General features: G+C 31.6%; 2 protein-coding genes across 2 annotated transcripts; one reads left to right on the top strand and one right to left on the bottom strand.

Annotated features, from left to right (window-relative positions):
• Positions 1 to 9,611: 9,611 nt before the first annotated feature.
• LOC107635036 (uncharacterized) lies at positions 9,612 to 14,226 on the top strand (the record flags this gene model as incomplete). The annotated part of the gene is made up of 6 exons (XM_088503052.1): positions 9,612 to 9,969; positions 10,561 to 10,703; positions 11,572 to 11,715; positions 12,621 to 12,806; positions 13,152 to 13,276; positions 13,697 to 14,226. Coding segments are annotated over 6 exons (1,182 nt in total), but the record flags the coding sequence as incomplete, so codon positions are not given.
• A 1,273-nt stretch (positions 14,227 to 15,499) lies between these two features.
• On the bottom strand, positions 15,500 to 17,212 carry LOC148578457 (uncharacterized). The gene has a single exon (XM_088501789.1). It carries the CDS (start codon positions 16,899 to 16,901, stop codon positions 15,675 to 15,677), a length of 1,227 nt encoding a protein of 408 aa, XP_088357915.1. The 5' UTR covers positions 16,902 to 17,212; the 3' UTR covers positions 15,500 to 15,674.
• Positions 17,213 to 22,147: the final 4,935 nt, after the last annotated feature.

Genomic DNA, 22,147 nt, shown 5'->3' with positions numbered 1-22,147 from the left:
AGATTTGATGTATCGGTCAGCCAAAGAAACCCGTAAGCAAGCCTTTGACAATGAGAAAGCTTGGAAAAATTGCAAAGACAGGGTCAATCTGATGATGGAACATTTTAAAGAAGATTTGGGAGATGATAGTGTCGGAGATGCTGAAGAACAACTTAATTTTTCTGATGATTAGTGACTGTTTCTTTACTCTGTTTGATATTGGCTCCACTAGGCTCAATCTGTTTTTTGTATGAGCATGACTTGATACTCACTGCTCTAGGATACTCTCTAGGATATTGTGATATACTCTTGCTACTTTGCTTTGAATATTTTGCTATGTTTGATTCTGTTTTGTGCAGGTGCCCCCATGATGACAAAAGGGGGAGAAAATTTAAGTTCCAAAATTGAAATTGGAACGAAACAGGGGCTGGAAAAACAGGGGAACAGGGGTTGAAATCTTCAAAATTGAAAATTTATGATCACCCTTGTTCAAAGAATGCATGCGTTATTGCATTCACTATATTGCTTGAACTACATTTGGTTTATGATGATGTTTGATTTTGATGCTTGGCTGTTGATTCATCATTGATAAATTTGTTGGATTGAAAACTTATTTTTGGCAGTTCCTTTAAATTGTGCATTGTATTAAAAACTGCCTTGTTTTGATCATGTGTACTTCAAATATTTTTCACATCATTTTGTTTTGCTCTGATATACTAACAAGAAATGTTTGGAAAATATTTGGATAAATTTTTGTTTGTATGAAAAAGGTTGAGCAGTAAATCAGTTTATGATATCAAATGAGTTTTGATTATCAATTAAAACTGCTCATAAATCAAGCATTTAGCATCATAAAACATGCTAAATAACATTGTTACTTGAAGCTTGATTTAAAATGTTACAGGTTAAGTGCTTCCCTTGGTAACATAAGCATACATCAAGGGGGAGCATTGTGACATTTTGAAAGGGGGAGAAATTCAAATCAAAGGGAGTATTCTTTACTCAATCTCTAATATTTTTCCCATTTCAATTTTAATAATGTTTGTCATCAAGGGGGAGATTGATGAGTTTGGAAAACTCTTATTTAATTTTGATGATGAACAAACATTATTAAAATGTTTAATTACAAAATTATTAATTTGATCTTAATTTATATTTGCCTAATTAATAATTTTGTTGTGCAGATTTGATGTTAGGCCGAAAAATGAGTTTCTGGCTTAAGCCCAAAAACCAGCCTTGTTGCATGATTATATACTAAGTGGCTGAAATTTTATATTGTTGGGCCAAGCTTAATGTTGCTTACAACCAAGCCCATGGTTAATTTTTGATGAGAGCCTCTTATGCTTGATCCGAAACAATTTTCATCAAGAAAGCAAATGTTAACCAAATGGGCCAAGTTCAATGTTGATTACAACCAAACCCATGGTTAATTTTCTATGAGAGCTTCCTATGCTTGATCCAAATCCATCAGGAAAGCAAATGTTGTTAATTGGGCCAGATTTAATATTTGATGCAACTAAGCCCAATTATATGCAATGCTAATTCCTCATGCATTACCCGAAAACAATGAAGAGGGAACCCAAATTGTTTTCAACAGATCCAAAATTCAAACATGTGTTGGATTTCAAATTACACTCAACTATCATTTATTACATGGGAACTATGAGAGAGAAATTGACAAAGTGATGTGATTGCAAGCACCAAGGCTACACGTTTGTCAGTAAAAGGAGAAAGGGAAATTAATTCACTTTTATCTTTTGTTTCATTAACTACTATTTCTCTTTCCTCTCTCTCATCTCTTTCTTGCTTTTTCTTTGGTCTTTGTCCAGTAAACCATGGACGCCGTGCTCATTAACAAAGAAAAAGAAGGAGTTGCATGCATCAAGACCATCAAGCTAATGATGGCAAGAAAACATACTAAAATAAAAATGAGCTGTGGCTAAGATACTTACCAAATATGGTCAGATTTGGTGAGGTTATCTTGAGCTTTGCATGCTCAAAAAGGAAGAAGAAGATCTCGGCCAGCAAGGGAGATTCTTGAAGCATGGCTTGTCTTTGATTCTGCTCAACCACCACAGGGAGTAGCTAGAGTGGCGAAGTGATGGTTGAAGGCAGAGATTGAAGCAGATGAAGTCATCATCATCATGAAGCATCAAGGGCCAGAATTCCATCTTGGAGAGCAAGCCAAGGATGGAGAGCTCGGATTGATGAAGGGTGATGATCAAGAAAGGACTAGAGGTAATTGCATGTTGGTTAATGCATGGTTATCTCTTCTCTCTCTTTGTGGCCGAACCGGTTTTGTTGAAGGAGGATGAAGTTGGTTCGGTTTTGGCTTCAATAAGTGGAGGCTCCCCTCTTCTATAATAAGGGTGGACAGCCACTGTTTGAAGCAAGGAGAAAAATTGAGAGTGTAAGGCACAGAGTTCTCAGAGCTACCTGAGCTAACAGTTTTCTCTTCTCCTTCAATGTTTTCTGTTTTGTAATTTTCTGTTTAATTTTGTCATGTCTTGAGTCTCATGGAAAAAGGCAAACAGTGAGGTTTGTAATGAAAAAGCCATAGAGCAGAAAAAGGCAGAGAGTGCAAAATTAAAAGAAAAAGCCATAGATGTCTTAGAGTTCCTTTGTTCATCTATGTTGTGTTTCATGATTCTGTGGGAATCCCCTTGTAAGTTGGGTTAGCACTTTACAAGTTGTAATCAGATTGATTATAGTGAAATTCCATCATGTTTGTGATGGAGACTGGATGTAGACTGCACTGCACTTAGCAGCTGAACCAGGATATATCTTGGTGTAATCTTTCTTCTCTCCAACTCCATTTTTTATTTCTACTGCACAGGAGCAAAAACTAAAATTGTCTCGTGCCAAGTGACGAGACAAAAGAAAAAGTCTCGTGGCAAGTGACGAGCAAAAACAAAAAGTCTCGTGTCCAGAGACGAGCTAAAATAGAAAAGCCTCCTCTGTATTCAGCAAGTATCAGCAACATAAAAAAGGGGGCTAAGATTCAACCCCCCTTCTCTTAGCCACTGAAACCATCAAATACATTTATCTGCACTATTATGTGAGAAGCCATTTGATAACACCACTGAATCAAACTTCTCATGCCATTGTTTAGGCGCTTATTTTAGCCCATACAAAGACTTAATTAATTTGCAAACTTTCTTTTCATTTTCGGGTAGCACATAGCCTTTCGGTTGCTCCATATAAATTTCTTCATTAAGATCTCCATTTAGAAAAGCTGTTTTAACATCCATTTGATGTATATGAAGCTTGTTAATGGATGCCAATGCTATAAGAATCCTAATAGAAGTCATTCTTGCCACAGGTGCGTAGGTATCGAAATAGTCTAGACCTTCTTGTTGTCTAAACCCCTCGGCCACTAACCTTACTTTAAAGGTTTGTAATGAACCATCAGTGTTATACTTTCTTCTAAATACCCACATACATCCTATAGGCTTTGATCCTGGAGACAAATCAACCAAGACCTAAGTATTGTTAGATAATATTGAGTCCATTTCATCATTTATTGCTTCTTTCTATAAAGCAAAATCTCTTGAAACCATAGCCTCTTTGAACGTTTGAGGATCACCTTCTATGTTCATCACAATAGGAATCTTGTTTGTTACAGAATTCCCAGTTCCTTCTACCAAAAAGGTGATAGCTTGAGAAGAAATAAAATCTGGATCCAAGTCCTTTTCTTTTCTTACTCTCAAGCTCTTCCTTGATTCAACAACTACATTAGACACTAAGTCTAATATTCTATATGCTTTAGAATTTTGAGCATATCCTATAAAAGTGTCTTTTATGGCTCTTGGCCCCAATTTGGTTCTCTTTTGATCAGGAACTCGATAAAAGGCTAAACACCCCCACACTTTAAGATAATTTAAATTAGGTTTCCTTCCTTTCCAAATTTCATAAGGAGAAACCTTTCTATGTCTTGATGGTATCCTATTATGGATATGACATGATGTCAATAATGCTTCAGCCCATAAATTATAAGGCAATTTTGCATTTAGTAACATTGAATTAACCATATCCACTAAGGTACGGTTTTTCATTTCCGCCAAATCATTTTGTTGCGGAGTATATGGAGCGGAAGATTCATGCACAATACCATGTAATTCACAAAAGTGATCAAATTCATTAGAAAAATATTCTCCATCTCGATCACTACGAAGAACTTTTATTTTCTTATCATGCATATTTTCTACTTCCATTTTATATTTCTTAAACATTTCAAAAACTTCATCTTTATTTCTAAGCAAATACACATAAGTAAATCTAGAACAATCATCAATAAAGGTTATAAAATATATTTTTTCTCCTCTAGTAATATTGCCATTTAGTTCACAAATATCACTATCAATCAATTCTAATAAATGTGTATTTCTTTCAACCTTAGGAAAAGGTTTCTTAGTAATTTTGGATTGTATGCAAATATCACATTTCTTATTAAAATCCTTGTTACTAAGATCAATATAGTTATTCTTTTGCATATATTCAATTGATATGTAATTTAAGTGTGCTAATCTACTATACCATAACAAGAATCAACAACATACAAGGAAACATTCACTTTATTAATACTAAGTTTAAACATGCCTTCAGCACAATATCCTTTTCCTATGAATACATCATTCTTAAGCAAGATCACTTTATCGGATTCCATTACAACTTTGAATCCTTTCTTACACAAGAGACTAACAGAAACTAAATTTTTTCTCAAATCTGGAACATGAAGTACATTTATTAAACTTAATTTCTTTCCAGATGTAAAATTCAATTCCACAGTTCCTTGACCACAAATTTTGGCTGAGTTGTCATTGCCCATTAAGACTTCTCTATTGTTCACTTCTTCATATGTTTTGAATTGGTTGCGATCATTGCAAACGTGAACAGTAGCCCCAGAATCTAACCACCACTCAAGTGATTTTCCTTGTGTTGCTATGTTGACTTCTGTAACCATGCCAATATGCATGTTTTGTACTTTTTCTGCAACCATAGCAATTAGATCCTTCTCTTCCACTAAGTTGGTCTTTGGTGCTTCCTTTTTCAGAAGTCTACATTCTTTGATATAGTGTCCTTTCTTGTGACAATGATAACACTCTCTTTGTCTCTTCTTATCTTGCTTTGAATCTTTAGAGAACTTTCTTTTCTTCTTATTGGTGTTGTTTTCACCAATATGATTCACTTTAGGACTTTGAAAAAGATACACAACATCACGTTTTCGAGTTTCCTCCTCTATACGTATATGCCTTAGTAATTTTTCAATTGTGAAGTCCTCGCCAAGGTGTAAAAGTTTCTTCCTATAACCATTCCAAGATGAAGGCAATTTTAAAATAATTGCTCCAACTTGTAATGATTCAGTGATCACCACTTGTAGATCACAAAATCTACTTACAAGGATTTGTAATTCATGAATTTGATTCATGACCGGCATAGTATCATTCATAATAAATTCAAAATATTTCATTATAATAAACTTATCTGTTCCTTGTCGTTCGGTATTGTACTTTTCTTCCAAAGATTTTCAAATCTCCAATGGTGATTGAATTGACATGTAGAGATCATAGAGTCGGTCGGATAAAGTGTTGAGAATATGACCTCGACATGCGAAAGTATCTTCATCACGTTTCTTCTTCAATTGAACGATCTTTTCTTTCTCTTCCGGTGTGACATTTTCAATGGCATTGGCAATTGGTGTAGTCTTTGGATCAATCACATATGCAAGATTGAGAACCGAAAGAAGGAACATCATCTTGTCCTTCCAACGGTTGAAGTTTGTTCCATCAAAGCGATCTAACTTGACAAACTCTTGATTCATGACCTTGAACGTGGTGTTTTGATCTTGTGCCATCTTCAAGTAATATCTCTCTAAAATTGTTGGGTATATTAGTATGAGAAGATGACAAAATCTTATATTTGTGTAGTGGTTTCAAGGCACGATTAGATTGCTTTCTTTAGAGAGATATTTGTCCCCACACTTAGTTGCTATAGGGTTGATGACAATACTCTCCCAGGATACAATGAAACCTAAGAATTTCTTAATTAGTAATAGTAAGAAATTCTCAACTCTCTTGAACAAAGAAAATCACTTAATAGTTAATTAACATGTACACTTAGTACTTGTATGTTTGAAATAGTGGACAAAGACTTATTTATACATATTACACGTAGCAATTATGATTAGTTACATATACAAATGGTTGTGTCTTTTCTATTGCCAATAGATACAATGTTTTGAACATACACAATTCTTAAAGAGTTGTATTCCTTTAGTCAATAGACACAATATTTTGAACATACAAAATCCTTAAAAAGTTGTGTCCCTTCAACCAAATAGTACCGTTTATTAATATTAATAATAATATTAATAATAATATCAATAATATTAATAATATTAATTAATCAAATTTGTAAATACCCTTCAAATTTGTAAATATTTAATAAATAATATATATATTGTAAATAATATATTAAATAATTTAATATACAATATTATTTATTATAATAAATATTAATAATAATATAAATAATATATTTAATAATATTATAAATAATATATTTAATAATAATAAATATATTATTAAATATTAAATAATATAAATATTGTAAATAATATTATATTATAATATTTATATTATTTAATATATTAATAAATAATATTTAATATAATATTATTTAATTAATATTATAATATAATATATTATTTTTATAATATATTTATAAAAATAATATTATTATATTATATTATTTAATAATATATATTTATAAATATATATTTAATAATATAATATTATAATATATTATAATATATTTATATTATCTAAATATTATATAAATATTATTTATGATATTTATTTAAATATATTATAATAATGTTTAATAATATTTATAATATAATTTATTATAATATTTAAATATAATTTTATTATAATATTTATAATATATCTATTATTTTATTAATTTAAATATTTTATGATAAAATATTTTATAATTTTATAATATTATGATATAATAAAATATTAATAATGATAATAATATTATTTTTAACATAATGATAATTTATTAAAATATAATTTAAATCTATTATGAATGATAATAGATATTTAATAAAATAATTATTTTAATAAATTATTAATATATATAAATATTTCTATTATTAATTATTTTATAATTAGTTATCATGGATATTCATATTTTGTTAATATATTATTTTTAATATATCAACACACACCCTCTTTCTCTATTTTTATAAATTAATTTTATTTTTTTGTTAATATATTATTCATTCTTTAAATTTATTAGATAAGTAATTTTTTATTTTAATGTTGAGGTAACTTTATTTATATTATATTTTATTAAAATTAAAATTACTATAAACCAAAATATATTCAAAAAATATCCTCAATATCATTATTCTGATTCAAAAAGAGTATATATAAACCAAAATACATATTAGTTATTTATAAAAGATAATTTTTACTTAAATATTATGGATATTCATATTTGTCTTCATCTTTTTTAAGTGATAGGCCAAAATATAAATCTAAATATGGAGAGACCTTATTTTTTTATAAATAGTAAAAAAAATAGAATAAATAAGAATGCTTATTTTTTTGTTTTTAAATATCAAACTATAAGAATAATTAATAAATAAATAGCATAGTATAGCAATTATGTATCTGAAAAAAATCATTCTTAATTCATCATACATCTCCTTATCAATAACTTATTTAAGTCTTGAAAAATTGTCAGATTTATTGATTATAAAAATAAATATATCAACGCTTCAAAATTATTCAATTAAAAATTATATGTAACAAAATGAAAATAAAAATTTAGAAACATTATTTATAAATTAACTATTTATAAACGTTATTAAGTTTAATTATTTATTTTTAATATTATTTAATTTGAAGTCGAGATAAAAATTTATATTCAAAACACTCTTTATCTTTATGCATAATTTCAATTGATAAAAAAATATTTTTTTAATTTTATATTTAATATTTTAAATTTTCTTTAATTTTATTATTTTTTTAAATTATTAATTTATCATTTTTATTATATTCCCTTATCATATCAAACACTATTCTTTCTCTTATTATTATTCTCTATACACATACATGTCACTGTCTTATCGCCATTATTATATTACTTTGTTCTTTTTTATTTTTTTCCTTCTTCTTTCACCTTCTCTTAACCCCACTGTAATTATACATCTTTTATATGTTAATCAAATAACCAGTGTCATATGTCAAACAAATGATATTATAGAAGTCAAAATAAATTATGTTTTGTAATATAATTCATTTTAGTTTAATTTAAAAACAAATATTTATGTACTCAAATTTTAAATATAATACTCTGTATAATTAATAATTTAAAAATTAAAAAATAATATTATTCTATGTGAAGTAATTTAAAAAAGAAAAACAATGGATTTAACAAAATTTTAGACTTTTTCAATTGATCATTGACATGTACAAACATATTTAAATAAATTATTGGTAGGTGCAATTTTTTTTGTTGCGTCTTTTCTATGTCAATCAAATAAAAATTTAATTTTAATATCCTATTAGTGTAAAATAGTTTCATGTGCATCTAATTACGCAATACCATCAAAATTAAACTCATCAAATAATTAGAATACAAAATCATTAAATTTTTTGTTATATAATTTATTTAATTAATTTAAAAATAAATATTTATGTAATCAAATTTTGATTATAATATTTTACATAATCAATAATTTAAAAAAATAAAAAAAAATAATATCATTCAATACAAAATAATTTAAAAAAATGAGATTTAACTAAAAGGTAATAATTTGTAATTGTAATGAACGAAGGCGAGAGAAAAAATGGAGACGATACAATCACGATTTTAAAGGAAGGAGAAGGATGACAATAGTAAAAATACAGAGAAGTGTATCTAGCCGTGAGAGAAAAAGCACTACGAATTGAATAATGAGATAAAAAAAAAGTATAACAGAAGAATGAGATCTAACCTGTTGGTGTAAAGTACTCACATAAAGAATATACCCAAAACAAAATGAGAAGACCTATAAAAAATTATTCATCACTGCTAATGATTCTTTTCCTTCTTTCATACATGGCATCGAAAATCAACATTTGGCATCGTCATTATCTAGTTTAAAAAATCACAAAAACTCATCCAAATAATTGTTATATACAAAAGAGCACATCTAGAATGGAGAAGAAAATTAAAAAAAAATTGAAAAAAATAAATTATTGGAATGAAAAATTGAAAGAAGAGGTTACACATTTCTATGGTTATTGAAAATGAGATAGAAGAATATGTGTTGTTGTTAATGGTGGAAGTTTTTTTATTTAAAATAACTGACATATGTATGTATGAAGAACTTCTATCATTAAGGACAATATTAAAACATAAAGTTGGACACCAAAAATTCGATATTATATACTATTATAGATAATATTAATTAATCAAATTTGTAAATATTCTTCGGATTCTAAAATCGCGCAATCCAAGACTGGAGCTCACTCAGCTCAAAATAAATAAATAAATAATAATAATAATAATAATAATAATAATAATAATAAATTGAAAGAAGCCGGAGACTCGCACAAAACACACGCATATAAAATTACAAATCTCTCGTTACTCAAAAATTTGACGTGGAATCAGGTCTTCGAAATTGGACTTCTGGTTTTGGACACCTGATTTCTGTTGGTTACATTACATTTCGTTACGCTCTAATAGGGGGAGAGATAGAGTGGTGTTATAATAATAAGAAGAAGAATGGGGTGTTCATTTTCTGGTTTGACGCACTTTACGATTCCGTTAACGGAGGCGGAGATGTTTGGATCAACGAGAACCGGTTCCGTATCGTCAGGCAGCTCGGTGAAGGTGGCAACGCCTATGTCTTCCTCGTCAAGGACGTTCCCGCCGACAACATCTCCGGCGGTTTCTCCTCCAAGCTCAAACAGTCCTCTCACATTTCCGGTTCGCTCTTTTTCTCTTTTCTCTTCACTTGTCATTGCTTTGAATTGTGCTGTTTCGTTGCTGTTTTCTGAAATCGGCATTGTCTAATAGTATCGATGATGGATCAGATCTGCGTGATCTGTGTGAGTTTCGTCATATTGCGTTATGATGTGCGATTCTTTTTGGATCTTCGAAGTCGTTTTGTTCTCCGATTTTTGTCGGTGCCGTTCGATCTGGTGAAGTTCATTGCTAATTCGAGCTTCCTGCTTCTTGTATCTGTAAAATGCTGCCGCTTCGATTTGGAAGAGAGTTGTGTGTGTGCGCTATTGTTCATTTCTGTAATTTTGAAAGTAGTTGTGGTAAAATGATACTGTTTGTCCCCTTGGTGATTGATACGGATTGTTTTGTATATTTCCTTGCTCATTCAAGGGTTGGAAATAGGGGTTTCTATTGCATTTTGTCAACTCTTAAGTTTGAATCTGATAATCAGGGATGAAGATAGTGCTCTTTCATTGTTGTATACTTGTCTTTTTATAAGATTCTGAATAGGTGGCACACATAATTTGATTCAGCGGAGTGAAATTGATACATTGCTGATGTGTTTTTATGTAGAGGACGGAACATATGCTATGAAAAAGGTCCTCATCAAGAGCAATGAGCAGCTGGAGTTGGTCAGGGAGGAGATCCGTGTTGCATCACTGTTCAACCACCCAAATCTGCACCCGCTTCTCGATCATGCAATCATTTCTGTCAAGGTAAGTAGTTACAGCAGCAGTCAACACCCGTTCCTCTCCGAATCATATCAAAAACATAAATTCATCAAAACAAGAAAATGGTTTGTTTATTCAACCTCCATATTTGTTCTTTAGCTTTGGCTATGTAATTGGATTTATGTCCTGAAGTTGAAAACATGCTATCTGCTGGGTTTGGAATTCAGCAGTTTCCAGATACTATGTATGAAGGCTGTAGAATCCAATGCCTTCTAGGGGATACCTTCTATGGGCACTTGAACTCTGCCTTGACAAAAAAAAGCATTCAGCAGTCAGTATTTGGTGTTTTATTTTAACCAGTTTAAACTGAAAGTAATTCATTTTTCCTATGTGCACTTTGAATGGAAAAAGGATGGGTATCTGGTTTTTCTTGTGGATGCTCAACAAAAATTCTTGAGATATGTGATTGCAAAGGGATTAGAATGAGACTCTCAAAGCTTTTCAATGTAATGGGATAGAGATATGTACCAAGTGAGATCCTGCATATCCTGGCAAAGTTGATTCTAGTCTATTATTCAACCTTTTAAAATTGGATTATTTCGATAAGAATTGCTTCTTGCTTATGGTATTATGTCTTTGAAAACATAATATCACTACTAATGGTGCTATTTTACAAGGACCTTTATCTATTGCTGCTACAAGATCTGGTTTTCCAAACTTGGTTGGAATTATGTATAAATTGTGTGGTATGATGTGGCATTGCTAGTGTAGTTTCTTAATTGTTCTAAGTTGATAAGTGATAATTTCACTACATGGGAATGAAAATCATGTGAATTGCAACTTAATTGTTCCTTCCCTTGTTACAGTTGTTGTGCTTTTATATTTATGTTGAACATGGCCCTTTTGTTGGCAGCCTACTCCACAAAAATCTTGGAACCACGAGGCATACTTGTTATTTCCACTTCGTTTGGATGGAACACTGCTAGATAATACCAAGACAATGCAAGCCAGGAAGGAATCCTTTCCTACCTCTGATGTTCTTCAAATCTTTCAACAGGTAAAAGAACTTTCTTCTGTCATGTAATTGGCTTATTATAACCAGGGATCAGGTATCTCAAGCATTATAGTTGCAATTCAAGATTTTCAGCACATGATACTTTTTTTTTTTTTGGATAAAAACATATGTTACTTGTTTGACATCTATTGTATCCTTTTCTGATTGTCATGAATTTCATATATGTATTTACCTAGTAATTCTTTGGAATAGGTTATTTCCTCTGTTAAGAATCAAATTGAAGGATAAATATGGACATCTCTGGCCTATACTGCTTTTATACTACTTTTACATTTAGAATCTAAGAAGCAACCTTTCTTTTTTAAAATAAAAAAATAAAAAATAAAAATATTTTTTTTTGAAAACAAAGAGCTCAATACAATACAGTGGAGCAATCAAACAAGAGACAAAGTAACAACTTAAAAGTAACACAACAGCCATTAAGAATTTTTCCTGTCATCTCCGGCATAGCTATCAACAACTAGAAGGGTCCACACCTCTCCACTCGTTATAGTTCATGAGAGTCATGTGAGTAATTTCTTCAACACTTTTGCTTGTATTCTGAAATATCCTTCTATTCCTTTCTAACCAGATATTCCAAACGATCGCACGGAAGCATCTTAGTCATTGCTCTCTGTTCTCCATGCTCCTCGGCTCCTCTGTCCAACACAGAAAATGTTCTTTCATTGTGCCTGAAATAGACCATTGTTGGCCAAACATTGATATCCAAGCACTCCACACCTGCCAAGTAAACTCACAGCATAGAAACAAGTGTTGCACATGTTCCACATCTCTATTACATAAAACACAGGCGTTATCTAGCTGGTTAATGATCCCAAGCCGGCTTAAACTGACAAAAGTTTGATTTCTTCTGAAATCCTTTTAGCCCTGACAAATCAACTCAACAGCTTTGTGCAGGACTCGAGCATATGCATGGTTTAGATACTCCATATGCTCATAATGATGTCAAACCTGGTAATGTTCTCATAACACATAGAAAAGGACAACCGCCTCTTGCCATACTCATGGATTTTGGCAGTGCTCGTCCTGCCAGGAAGCACATTGGTTCCAGATCAGAGGCACTCCAGTTGCAGGTGCTTTGTTCAGCCCCTTTTTTTTTTCTCTCTAAATTTTTTTATAAATGAAATTCATGCATTGTGCTAACCGCATATTAGATTTATTGATTTATTGATGCTCTTGCCCCATTTGTAGTTTGTGAGCTTGTATTTCCTAATATTGTAGAAACTAGGCTTATATGCATCAGCAGGCTAGTGTGAGATCATTTTGATTTTGTTACTCCCCATAATAGCTTCTGTTCCATTTGTAAATACTGAATTGCTTATCTACATTCTCATTCGGGTTTTACATGTATGGGAGGATTGTGTTTAAATTTCAGTCATCTGACCTTCTCTTTTCCTATTTTTTGTCTTCCTATGTAGGAATGGGCAGCTGAACACTCTTCTGCCCCTTTCCGAGCTCCGGAGCTGTGGGAATGCCCAAGCCAAGGTGATATAGACGAGAGGACTGACGTTTGGTCACTAGGATGCACATTATATGCAATAATGTGAGAATTGATTTTTCTTTTGTATGTGTTTAAGCTTTATGTTTAAAACTTTTTACAATTTTGCTGCCTTAATGGCATTACACCATGCATCTGTTGATGTACTTGAGTTATGCAACCCCACGTCCCTATTGACAGTGAATACTAAAGAACAAACTCATGTGCAAGCCATCTGTGCATAGATTATTGATTTGGGCAATGCTCATGATCAAAAGATAGAAACACATGAAGTGAAATCTGCTGGCTCTGCACTTTAGTTTTGTTTTGTTTTGCTATCCAAGGGTTGTTCCTTGACATTAACCATTGATTTGGCACTCCACCGAAGTCCAATGGCAGAGTTGTTTACTGTAATGAGAAAATAAATGCGTTAATTTGTTAGATAATACAGTGTAATAATTATTATCACTTGATTGATTTTTGCAGGTATGGGGTATCTCCATTTGAATATGCACTTGATGAGCCTGATGGAGACCTCCGATCAGCTGTTTTAAATGCTAAAATCAAATGGCCAACTGAACGTAAGTCTCAATATCCAGACGCTCTTCATCAGTTTGTATCGTGGATGCTTCAGCCCCAGATTGCTGTGCGGCCCCGGATAGATGATATTGTTATTCATGTTGATAAGTTGATTGCAAAGTTCTCTGGTTGAGTTACTTTGGGAGAGATTTAAGAGAACAGTTGAGGCATCGTTACACATTGCAGTTGTTAAAATTTCATGTGCCTCCCCTATCTATTGAGATAGATAGAAAATGAATAGTTCCCTGCCTTAGTTTTTATGTGTATCTTTACAATTTTTTTGTGGTAGTCTAGGTAGTCGGGCATTGGGCTTAATTATTATTTCGGTAATTTATACATAATTTTGTCTATTGTAATTTATGAAATGGCCAGTCTCCCTGTAATCTTCTTCAGGATTCATGCGCATAAATGGCATATGGTTTATTTACTTATGCAAATATTTGTATGTTATATTGATAAATTTGTGTTATATACAAAAATTTGTGTCCTATACTTTAAAAGTTTATGTACTATATCAATAACTTTTTGTGCTCTCCTACAAAAACTTGTGTGCTGCAAAAAGCACGAAAGAGGAAAAATAATACACATGTCCGACGTATGTCCACATTTTTTTCCGGTGAACTTCCACTAACTTAATTGGACTTGATTACAAAAAGACTTACATGTAACATCACTCTTGTCATAATCAGAACACAGCAGTGATGTCATAATCAGAACACAGCATAAGAGGGGTGACAATGACAGGTGAGCTCCTTTAATAATAGAGAGGTAATCTTCGGCTTAGTACAACAAAGCAATCGAAGAAGAAGCAAAATAACAAAATAAAAGGCTTATTGTGAGTTAGAGTGATATCTTATGATGAGTATAATATAGTATAATCTAATATTTAAAAAGTGTAACCTATACTAATTGTTTTCCTAATCGCTCTAATACTTTTTTTTTTTGGTTTCCCACGGTATCCCCCAACCCGGCAGGTCAAGGACTAATCCGTCGCGATACTGAGCTCCATTTAAGGGTTTGCCGCTGGCCAATGGGTTGCCGCTCTAATACTTTTAATTAGAGCATAAGTGGCAATACCACAGTAACCAAGAGGTGCCATGCTAAAAATGTATGGCCCAAAAATCCCATGTACATAAAGGAGTAATCCTAGTACTAAAAGTCTAAATCAGGAAGGGTAGGAAGAAAATTACAAGATCATGCACAATGGTAATGCCTGGAGCAAACAAGGAGCTAATGGGCAACGTCCATGATCAAATATATATACTACACAAGAAAAATTTGAGCTGCATTTCAAGGAAAGAAAAGAAAATCCTTATGTAAAATTGGTTATATAAAGACCTACCAATGCTACAAGTGAAGTATGCTACAATCTAGACCAAACGATGAAGCCTAAAATTGTATTTCACAACTACTAAGGGATATGGCATACTCAACTAAGCTTTTTAGCCTTTCTTTCACAAATCGAAAGGGAAGTCATAAAACAATTACTTGTTTATTCAACTAGGAAAATGCTCCAAGCAATGCAATGGAGTGAGTCTAAAGCACAAGTTCTTGAACTTGTCTACTTGCCTAATCAACAAAAGTTGTTGAGTGATAAAACTCTGAACCACATCGGTACAATATGTTGGCCACTCAAACAAGTGAGCACCCCTTCCCCGTAAAATCTTGAATTGCAGAGTTCTTCACCAACTTTACAATGGTTATATTTACTTCTGATGTAGTAATATAATTATCAAGCACTAGATTGAAATCCAAAAGGTTCCAAATATCCGAATAGATAGTAGAAGTTAATTGAAAATGAAAAAAGACATGATAAGTTGCAATGCTACCTTATCTTGGAATCAAATCATGACAACCCACAAGCAAGTAACAACAACTATAAAAGTTACGCGGAAAATTTCGGTTCATAGCGGTGAAATCGTGCTCCCTGGATAGGCGGCCAAACGAAGGCGTGATGCATAAGAGACTGAACCACCTCCTCCGAGGAGTAGGCACTTTTACTATGGACAGTCACTTGCAAGAAATCTCGCTGCATGGGGGAGGCAGGAAGTTGCAATGCATCACTGAGCACGGAGAGTGTGAAAATGGATATGCAGAGTACAGGAATGTGCTGCTCCATTGTATAACCAAAGAGGAGTGCACACAGCTTCCCATGGCCAAGGTCAAGAATCCTGAATCTAATCATATCCGATGCATTCAGCGTGGGTCTTATCCCCTCAAAACACTTATCAAGGTGTTGAAACAATGCGACACGCCCATTCTGGTTAACCATAAAAGCAGTGACCCTTACACAAACCAAATCACCATTCTTAAATCCTTCTGGGAATTCTGGAGGTTTAACATACGTGTGTGAAAGGGCAACACTGTAGTCGTTGTTGAGCCCTGGAACAGACACCGCAAATTGAGGTAAAAGAGTACAATACACCTCGCCCCACGGACGTATTAAGCTGCAAATATTGTTATCACCATCTGGCTTATCCGTCCAAGACTTGGTTACGGGGTCGAACAAAGTCCAATAGGACTGACGGGTTACGAAGGAAGATGTCAACATGATCTTGTCGTGCAGGGCGAACATGTCGCAATAGATAGGATAACTACTTTCGCTCGGCGCAAAAGGAAGATTCGGGTAAAATATTTCCCAATCCTTGGTAGCGGCAGAAAGAATCATCAGTGCAGGTTGATGGTCTTCGAATCTGGAATCCACATAAAAGTAAACATCACCACAGCTGGAGATGTTTGTGACAAATGATGAGTTAAAGGGTACGGATGGCTGATTAAGGGATTCCGTAGGCTTGATTTCTTTCTCCTCAAAATTGAATTCGTAAATTGGAAAGGAATGCCAGCTCCCCCTTGCCCAACTGCGCAACTCGCCCGGCGCCATATAGATCTTGGAGTCGAACTCAAAAGGACACAAATACTCTACTGGTAGTTTCAAATTGAAATAGAACTTTAGTGGAGATAAACAAGTCCAGTCCTTCACCTCTTCTTGTTTCTCCAGATTGCTTAACTTGATCACGAACATGTCTTCCGTTGTCATAAAGCAAAGGTACGATCCATCCATCTCTTTCCGCTCTACTTTCCTTCTTTTCCGTTCCGCACCCAATTCCGCCATCTCTCTCAGATCGAACAACGAGATCCCCCCACCGAATGACCGATGCAGCAAAGGGTAAAATGAGTGTTACCAAGAAAAAGGGCCTATTTATAAATGTATAACTATTAGTGAAGAATTTAGGTATAATTTTGGGAAATAACATGGGAGTCATAGATATTGTTGGAGCTGTTTATGAACCGGGCTACATGGGGCATTAATTAGACGGGAATTCGATTTTAAAAAGATGTTGGCTGTTGTGATAAGAATGGGATGTGATGCCATTCCTACGAGGAGCTTATTTCTTTAAGGAAGAATAATATTAAGGCAAATTCTTTGGTACAGACGAAGGGGACAAATCTATATGTGTATGTTGGAAGAGTGTTTAATGGACAAGTGTCCTTTGAAGGAATTAGGGGTGTACAGATCCGGCCCGCCCGAAGGTCCAGCCCGATCCCGAACACTTTTGGGGCTAATTTGGTGTGATTTCATCGGGTTTAGGGTCGGGTAAGGGTCTCAAAAATAGACTCAGTCATTATTTCGGGTCGGGTCTGGGCCATAGCTCGGGTCACCCGAAGTCGGCCCGGTGACCCGGTCATCATACACAATTAATATTTTGTGTTATTAGTGATGGATCATGACTATTCTTATGTGGAATTTAAGTATTGTAAATCTTAATATTTTGTGTTATTAGTCATTATAAGACTATAAGTTAATGTTTTATGTTTAGAATGCATAAGACTTTAGACTAATGCATAATATTGTGTTATTTGTATTGATTTAAATATTTGGTATTATTAGACAATATTAGTATTGATTGTGGTTATACTTTAGTATTGATTGTGGTTAAATGGTTATGCTTTAGTTTTGAAGAAGGGTTGGTTCTTGTTATATTTTTCTAAGTGAATTTTACCATGTTAAATAATGGTTGGAGTCTTGAAAATTTGGATATTTTTACATGTTAGCTTACAAGAAGGTATCAACGTAATGTGATGTTAACGGCCCGGTTTTCACCCGGTACAATGGTGGCCCGAAAGTATATTGGTTTCATCGGGTCTAGGGTCGGGTTCGGGTCTAATAAATAGACCCGGTGTATATTTCGGGCCGGGTCTGGGTCACATCAAACCCGGCTTCACCCGGCCCATGTGCACTCCTAGAAGGAATAAACCTCTGTGGCTATTAGATGGTACAGAACCCGCACTCCGGCAGCCCTACCTTTTTTGTGTCGTCATATAAAATTAGAGTAATTCTCCACATACAAGTTATTTTCCATACAAGTCATACAAGTCATTTATAACACACGCCGTTTCACGTTTTTTTGGTGCCTCTTTTTTCTTTTTCTTTATCCGTGCTTTCTCTTCGTCTTCCTCTTCTTCTTCTTCTTCTTCTTTTTCTTTTTCTGTGTCTCTTTTTCTTCTCTTCTTCCCTCTTTTTTTATTGAAATTTCTTCTCTTCTTTTCGTTTTCTCTTTCTCCTTCATCAAAATCACCAGAAAAACGAAGAAACATTATTCAAGGTACGTTCCTTGCCTTCTCTTTCTCCTTCTTCTTCTTCTTGCTGCACGTTCTTCTTCATCTTCCTGTTCTTCTTCTTCATTTACGTGCTTTTCTCTTTGTTTTCTTTCTTCGTTATTCTCGATTTCCATTGTTTTTTTACATCAAGCTCTGAAATCGTTTTTGAAGAAGAAGAAGCAGCAGAAGATGAGGAGGAAAAAGAGAAAGAGTTCTGAATTATGCATAAGGTGTACTTCAACGAATTTTGGGTGTATTTCTTAAATTCTTTGGGTGTATTTTTGTAATCCTTTGGGTGTATTGATTTCAAGAAGAAATATACTGTCTCTCCCTATATTGGGTGTATTTCTTAAATCCTTTGGGTGTATTTCTGTAATCCTTTGGGTGTATTTCTTAATCGTTTGGTTTATTTCTGTAACTGTTTGGGTTTATTTCTGTAATCCTTTGGATGTATTTCTGTAATCGTTCGGGTGTATTTTTGTAATCGTTCGGGTGTATTTCTGAAGTTCCATCATCTTCAAAACAATTTCAAAACTTGATTTCAGAAACCATGAAAATCGAAAAAAACAGAAGGAGATCGAAGGCAAAGAGAGAACGCTTTTCCATACAAATCATACAAGTTATTTATATTCATGCGCGTGTTAGGCCCAACTTCTGCTTCTTTTTCTTTTGCTTCTTCTTCTTCTTCTGCTTCTTCTTCTTCTTCTGCTGCTTCTTCTTCTGTAACGCGCGTGTTAGGCCCAACTTGTAAGACTTGTAAACAAAAATGACTTGTATGTGTAGCACTCCTCTAAAAAATTATTGTTTTCAAATATATTGGACTTTCTTTTTTATTTTTCTATAATAAAATGAGGTCACTAAATTAGTTAAATATTGGATAGTTTAACTGAAAAATAATTTTAAGATAATTTATTGTATTTAAAATATATGAGAAAAAACTATTTTAAATGGTATAATTGCAAAATAGATATGGATGATCATTTATATTATTATTTAATATTTTGTAATTAAAATTAAATTGGTAAAATTATTATAATAAAAAAATAAAGTATATTTTTTATTCCTGAAATCTACTAAAATTTTTTAAAATATTCCATTATTTTAATTTATTTCAATTTTGTTCTAAAAATTTTCGATTTATATTAAATATATTTTTTATTGCTAATTTTTTAAAAAGTTTAGGATTAATCTAACAATAATGTATAATATATAATTATAACTAATTTGTTTGTATTGAAGGTTGTTTTTATAAAAATTGTTACTGAATTTGTCTTAATTTTTTTGAAAAATTAGCAGTTAGAAATATATTTGATACAAATTAAAAATTTTTAGAATAAAATTAAAACAAAATAAAATTTATGAGTATTTTTAAAACTTTTAACAAACTTCGTAAACAAAAAAATATACATAAAAAAACATTTACTTACAATCATAATACTTAAAATATTATTTTAGCTTATAAGCTAATTTTTAGTTTAAAATTATCAATTTTGATTATAAAATTTTATTTAACAAAAAAAAAGCCCCAATTTTATACAAACTTAAACATACATAGGATTTTCAACATCTAAAATAGTGCAGAACCAAAAAAAAAAAAATCAAAAGTAGAAAAAATATTCTTTATTTGTTTCTTTTTAAACTAGTAAATTATTGGATCAAACGAAAACAAATAAAAAATATTTCTCCTATTTTTAATCTTTTTTCTGGTCATGTCCTATTTTTGATGTTGAAAATTCTATGTATTTTAAGTCAGTACAAAATTAAAACTTTTTTTGTTAAATAAAATTTTATAATCAAAATTGATAATTTTAAACTAAAAATAAGCTTATAAGCTAAAATAATATTTTAAGTATTATGATTTTAAGTAAATATTTTTTATGTATATTTTTTGTTTATGAAATTTGTTAAAAATTTTAAAAATATTCATAAATTTTATTTTATTTTAATTTTATCCTAAAATTTTTTAATTTGTATCAAATATATTTCTAACGATTAATTTTTAAAAAAAATAAAGACCAATTCAATAACAATTTTACAAGAATAACCTTCAATACAAACAAATCAATCATAATTATATATCATGCATTATTATTAGATTAGTCCTGAACTTTTTAAAAATTTAACTGTAAAAAATATATTTGATACAGATAAAAAATTTTTAGAACAAAATTAAAATAAATTAAAATAGTGGGGTATTTTAAAAATTTTTAGTAAATTTCAAAAACAAAAAATATAATTTTTTTATTATAATAATTTTACCAATTTAATTTTAATTATAAAATATTAAATAATAATATAAATAATCATCCACATCTATTTTGTGATTATACCATTTAAAATAGTTTTTTCTCATAATTTTGAATAAATAAATTATCTTAAAATTATTTTTCAGTCAAATTATCTAATATTTAATCAATTTAGTGACCTAAAATGTGCTTTTAGACTTTCAAGAATTAATAATATTAATTAAATTTGTAACAATAGAGTTCAATGAATCGACGAACTTCACTAAAATAAAAATAAAAAATAAAAAGAAGTCATTTTATTATAGAAAAATAAAAAAGAAGTCCAATATATTTGGAAACAGCAATTTTATAACGACACAAGAAAGTTGGGGCTGCTGGCGTGCGAGTACTGTGTAGGGGTGTCTATGGATCGGATCGTATTCGCGGTAAATATCCGCATCCGATCTGAAAATTGCGGATACGATCCGATTCGCAAATTGATCGGATCGGATCCGATTCGATCGCGGATATCTGCTCTACATCTGCGTATCCGATCCGCGCATCCGCAGATCCGCACAATAATAATTATAAAATAAATAAATATATATGTTTGGTATTATATTTACTTGTTTGTATGTTTTAGTTAGTAATTATTATTCATATATTGTATTATTTTATTTTTGTTATTTAGAAAGAGTTTGATTAAAAATATTTTAGGAATAAATAAGTTGAAAAGTATGAAAGAAATATTTTTATTGAATTTTTTTACATTGAAATATGATTAAAAAGAGAAGGTTTAATTATGCGGATATATTCGATATCCGATCCGATCCGATCCGCACATTTGCGGATCGGATCTGGCACTAAAAAGTGCGGATATCATATCCGATCCGATCCGATAGAAATTGTGCGGATCGGATCGAATTTTCGGCCATATCCGATCCGATCCAATCCGCGGACACCCCTAGTACTGTGTTTAGTAAGCACAGAAGTTGCAAAAGCTTCCACCTGACACCTACTCCTACTAATACAGCTATCATCTAATAGTCATATAGCTTGACTCCCTCAAAAGACACTTGTCCATTAAACGCTCTTCCAACACAAATTTACATATGTAGATTTGTCCCCTTCATCTATACCAAAGAATTTGCCTAATATTAAATGCATGTTGAAATTAAGCTCCCCAATATATGTATAAATAAAGGCAAAAGGTCTCTGAAAAAAACACAAGCACACAATAATAATTCTCTTTCTTTCTTTGAGCAATATCTCTCTCTTATTATAATATATATCTCTCTCACTTATATATATATATATATATATATATATATATATATATATATATATATTACTTCATATAATATTAGTAAATACATATATGAATTATTATTGAACTAATTATATTAATATTAGAGTCTTCTATTTATACATCTTTATTTTATATTTAGTATATCTTTTATTTATTCTATAACACGTTATCAGCACGAGACTCTGATCAAATTTTTTAGGAAGACTCAGGTAACAAATTTTCATT

The sequence above is a fragment of the Arachis ipaensis genome, chromosome B1, assembly GCF_059453495.1.
Source record: "Arachis ipaensis isolate K30076 ecotype BB chromosome B1, ASM5945349v1, whole genome shotgun sequence".
NCBI classification, from domain to species: domain Eukaryota; kingdom Viridiplantae; phylum Streptophyta; class Magnoliopsida; order Fabales; family Fabaceae; genus Arachis; species Arachis ipaensis.
This window is presented reverse-complemented; position numbering and strand designations above follow the sequence as displayed.

Excerpts from the sequence above, each read along its gene's own strand:
- LOC148578457 (XM_088501789.1), bottom strand. The coding sequence starts at position 16,901 with ATGGCGGAATTGGGTGCGGAACGGAAAAGAAGGAAAGTAGAGCGGAAA.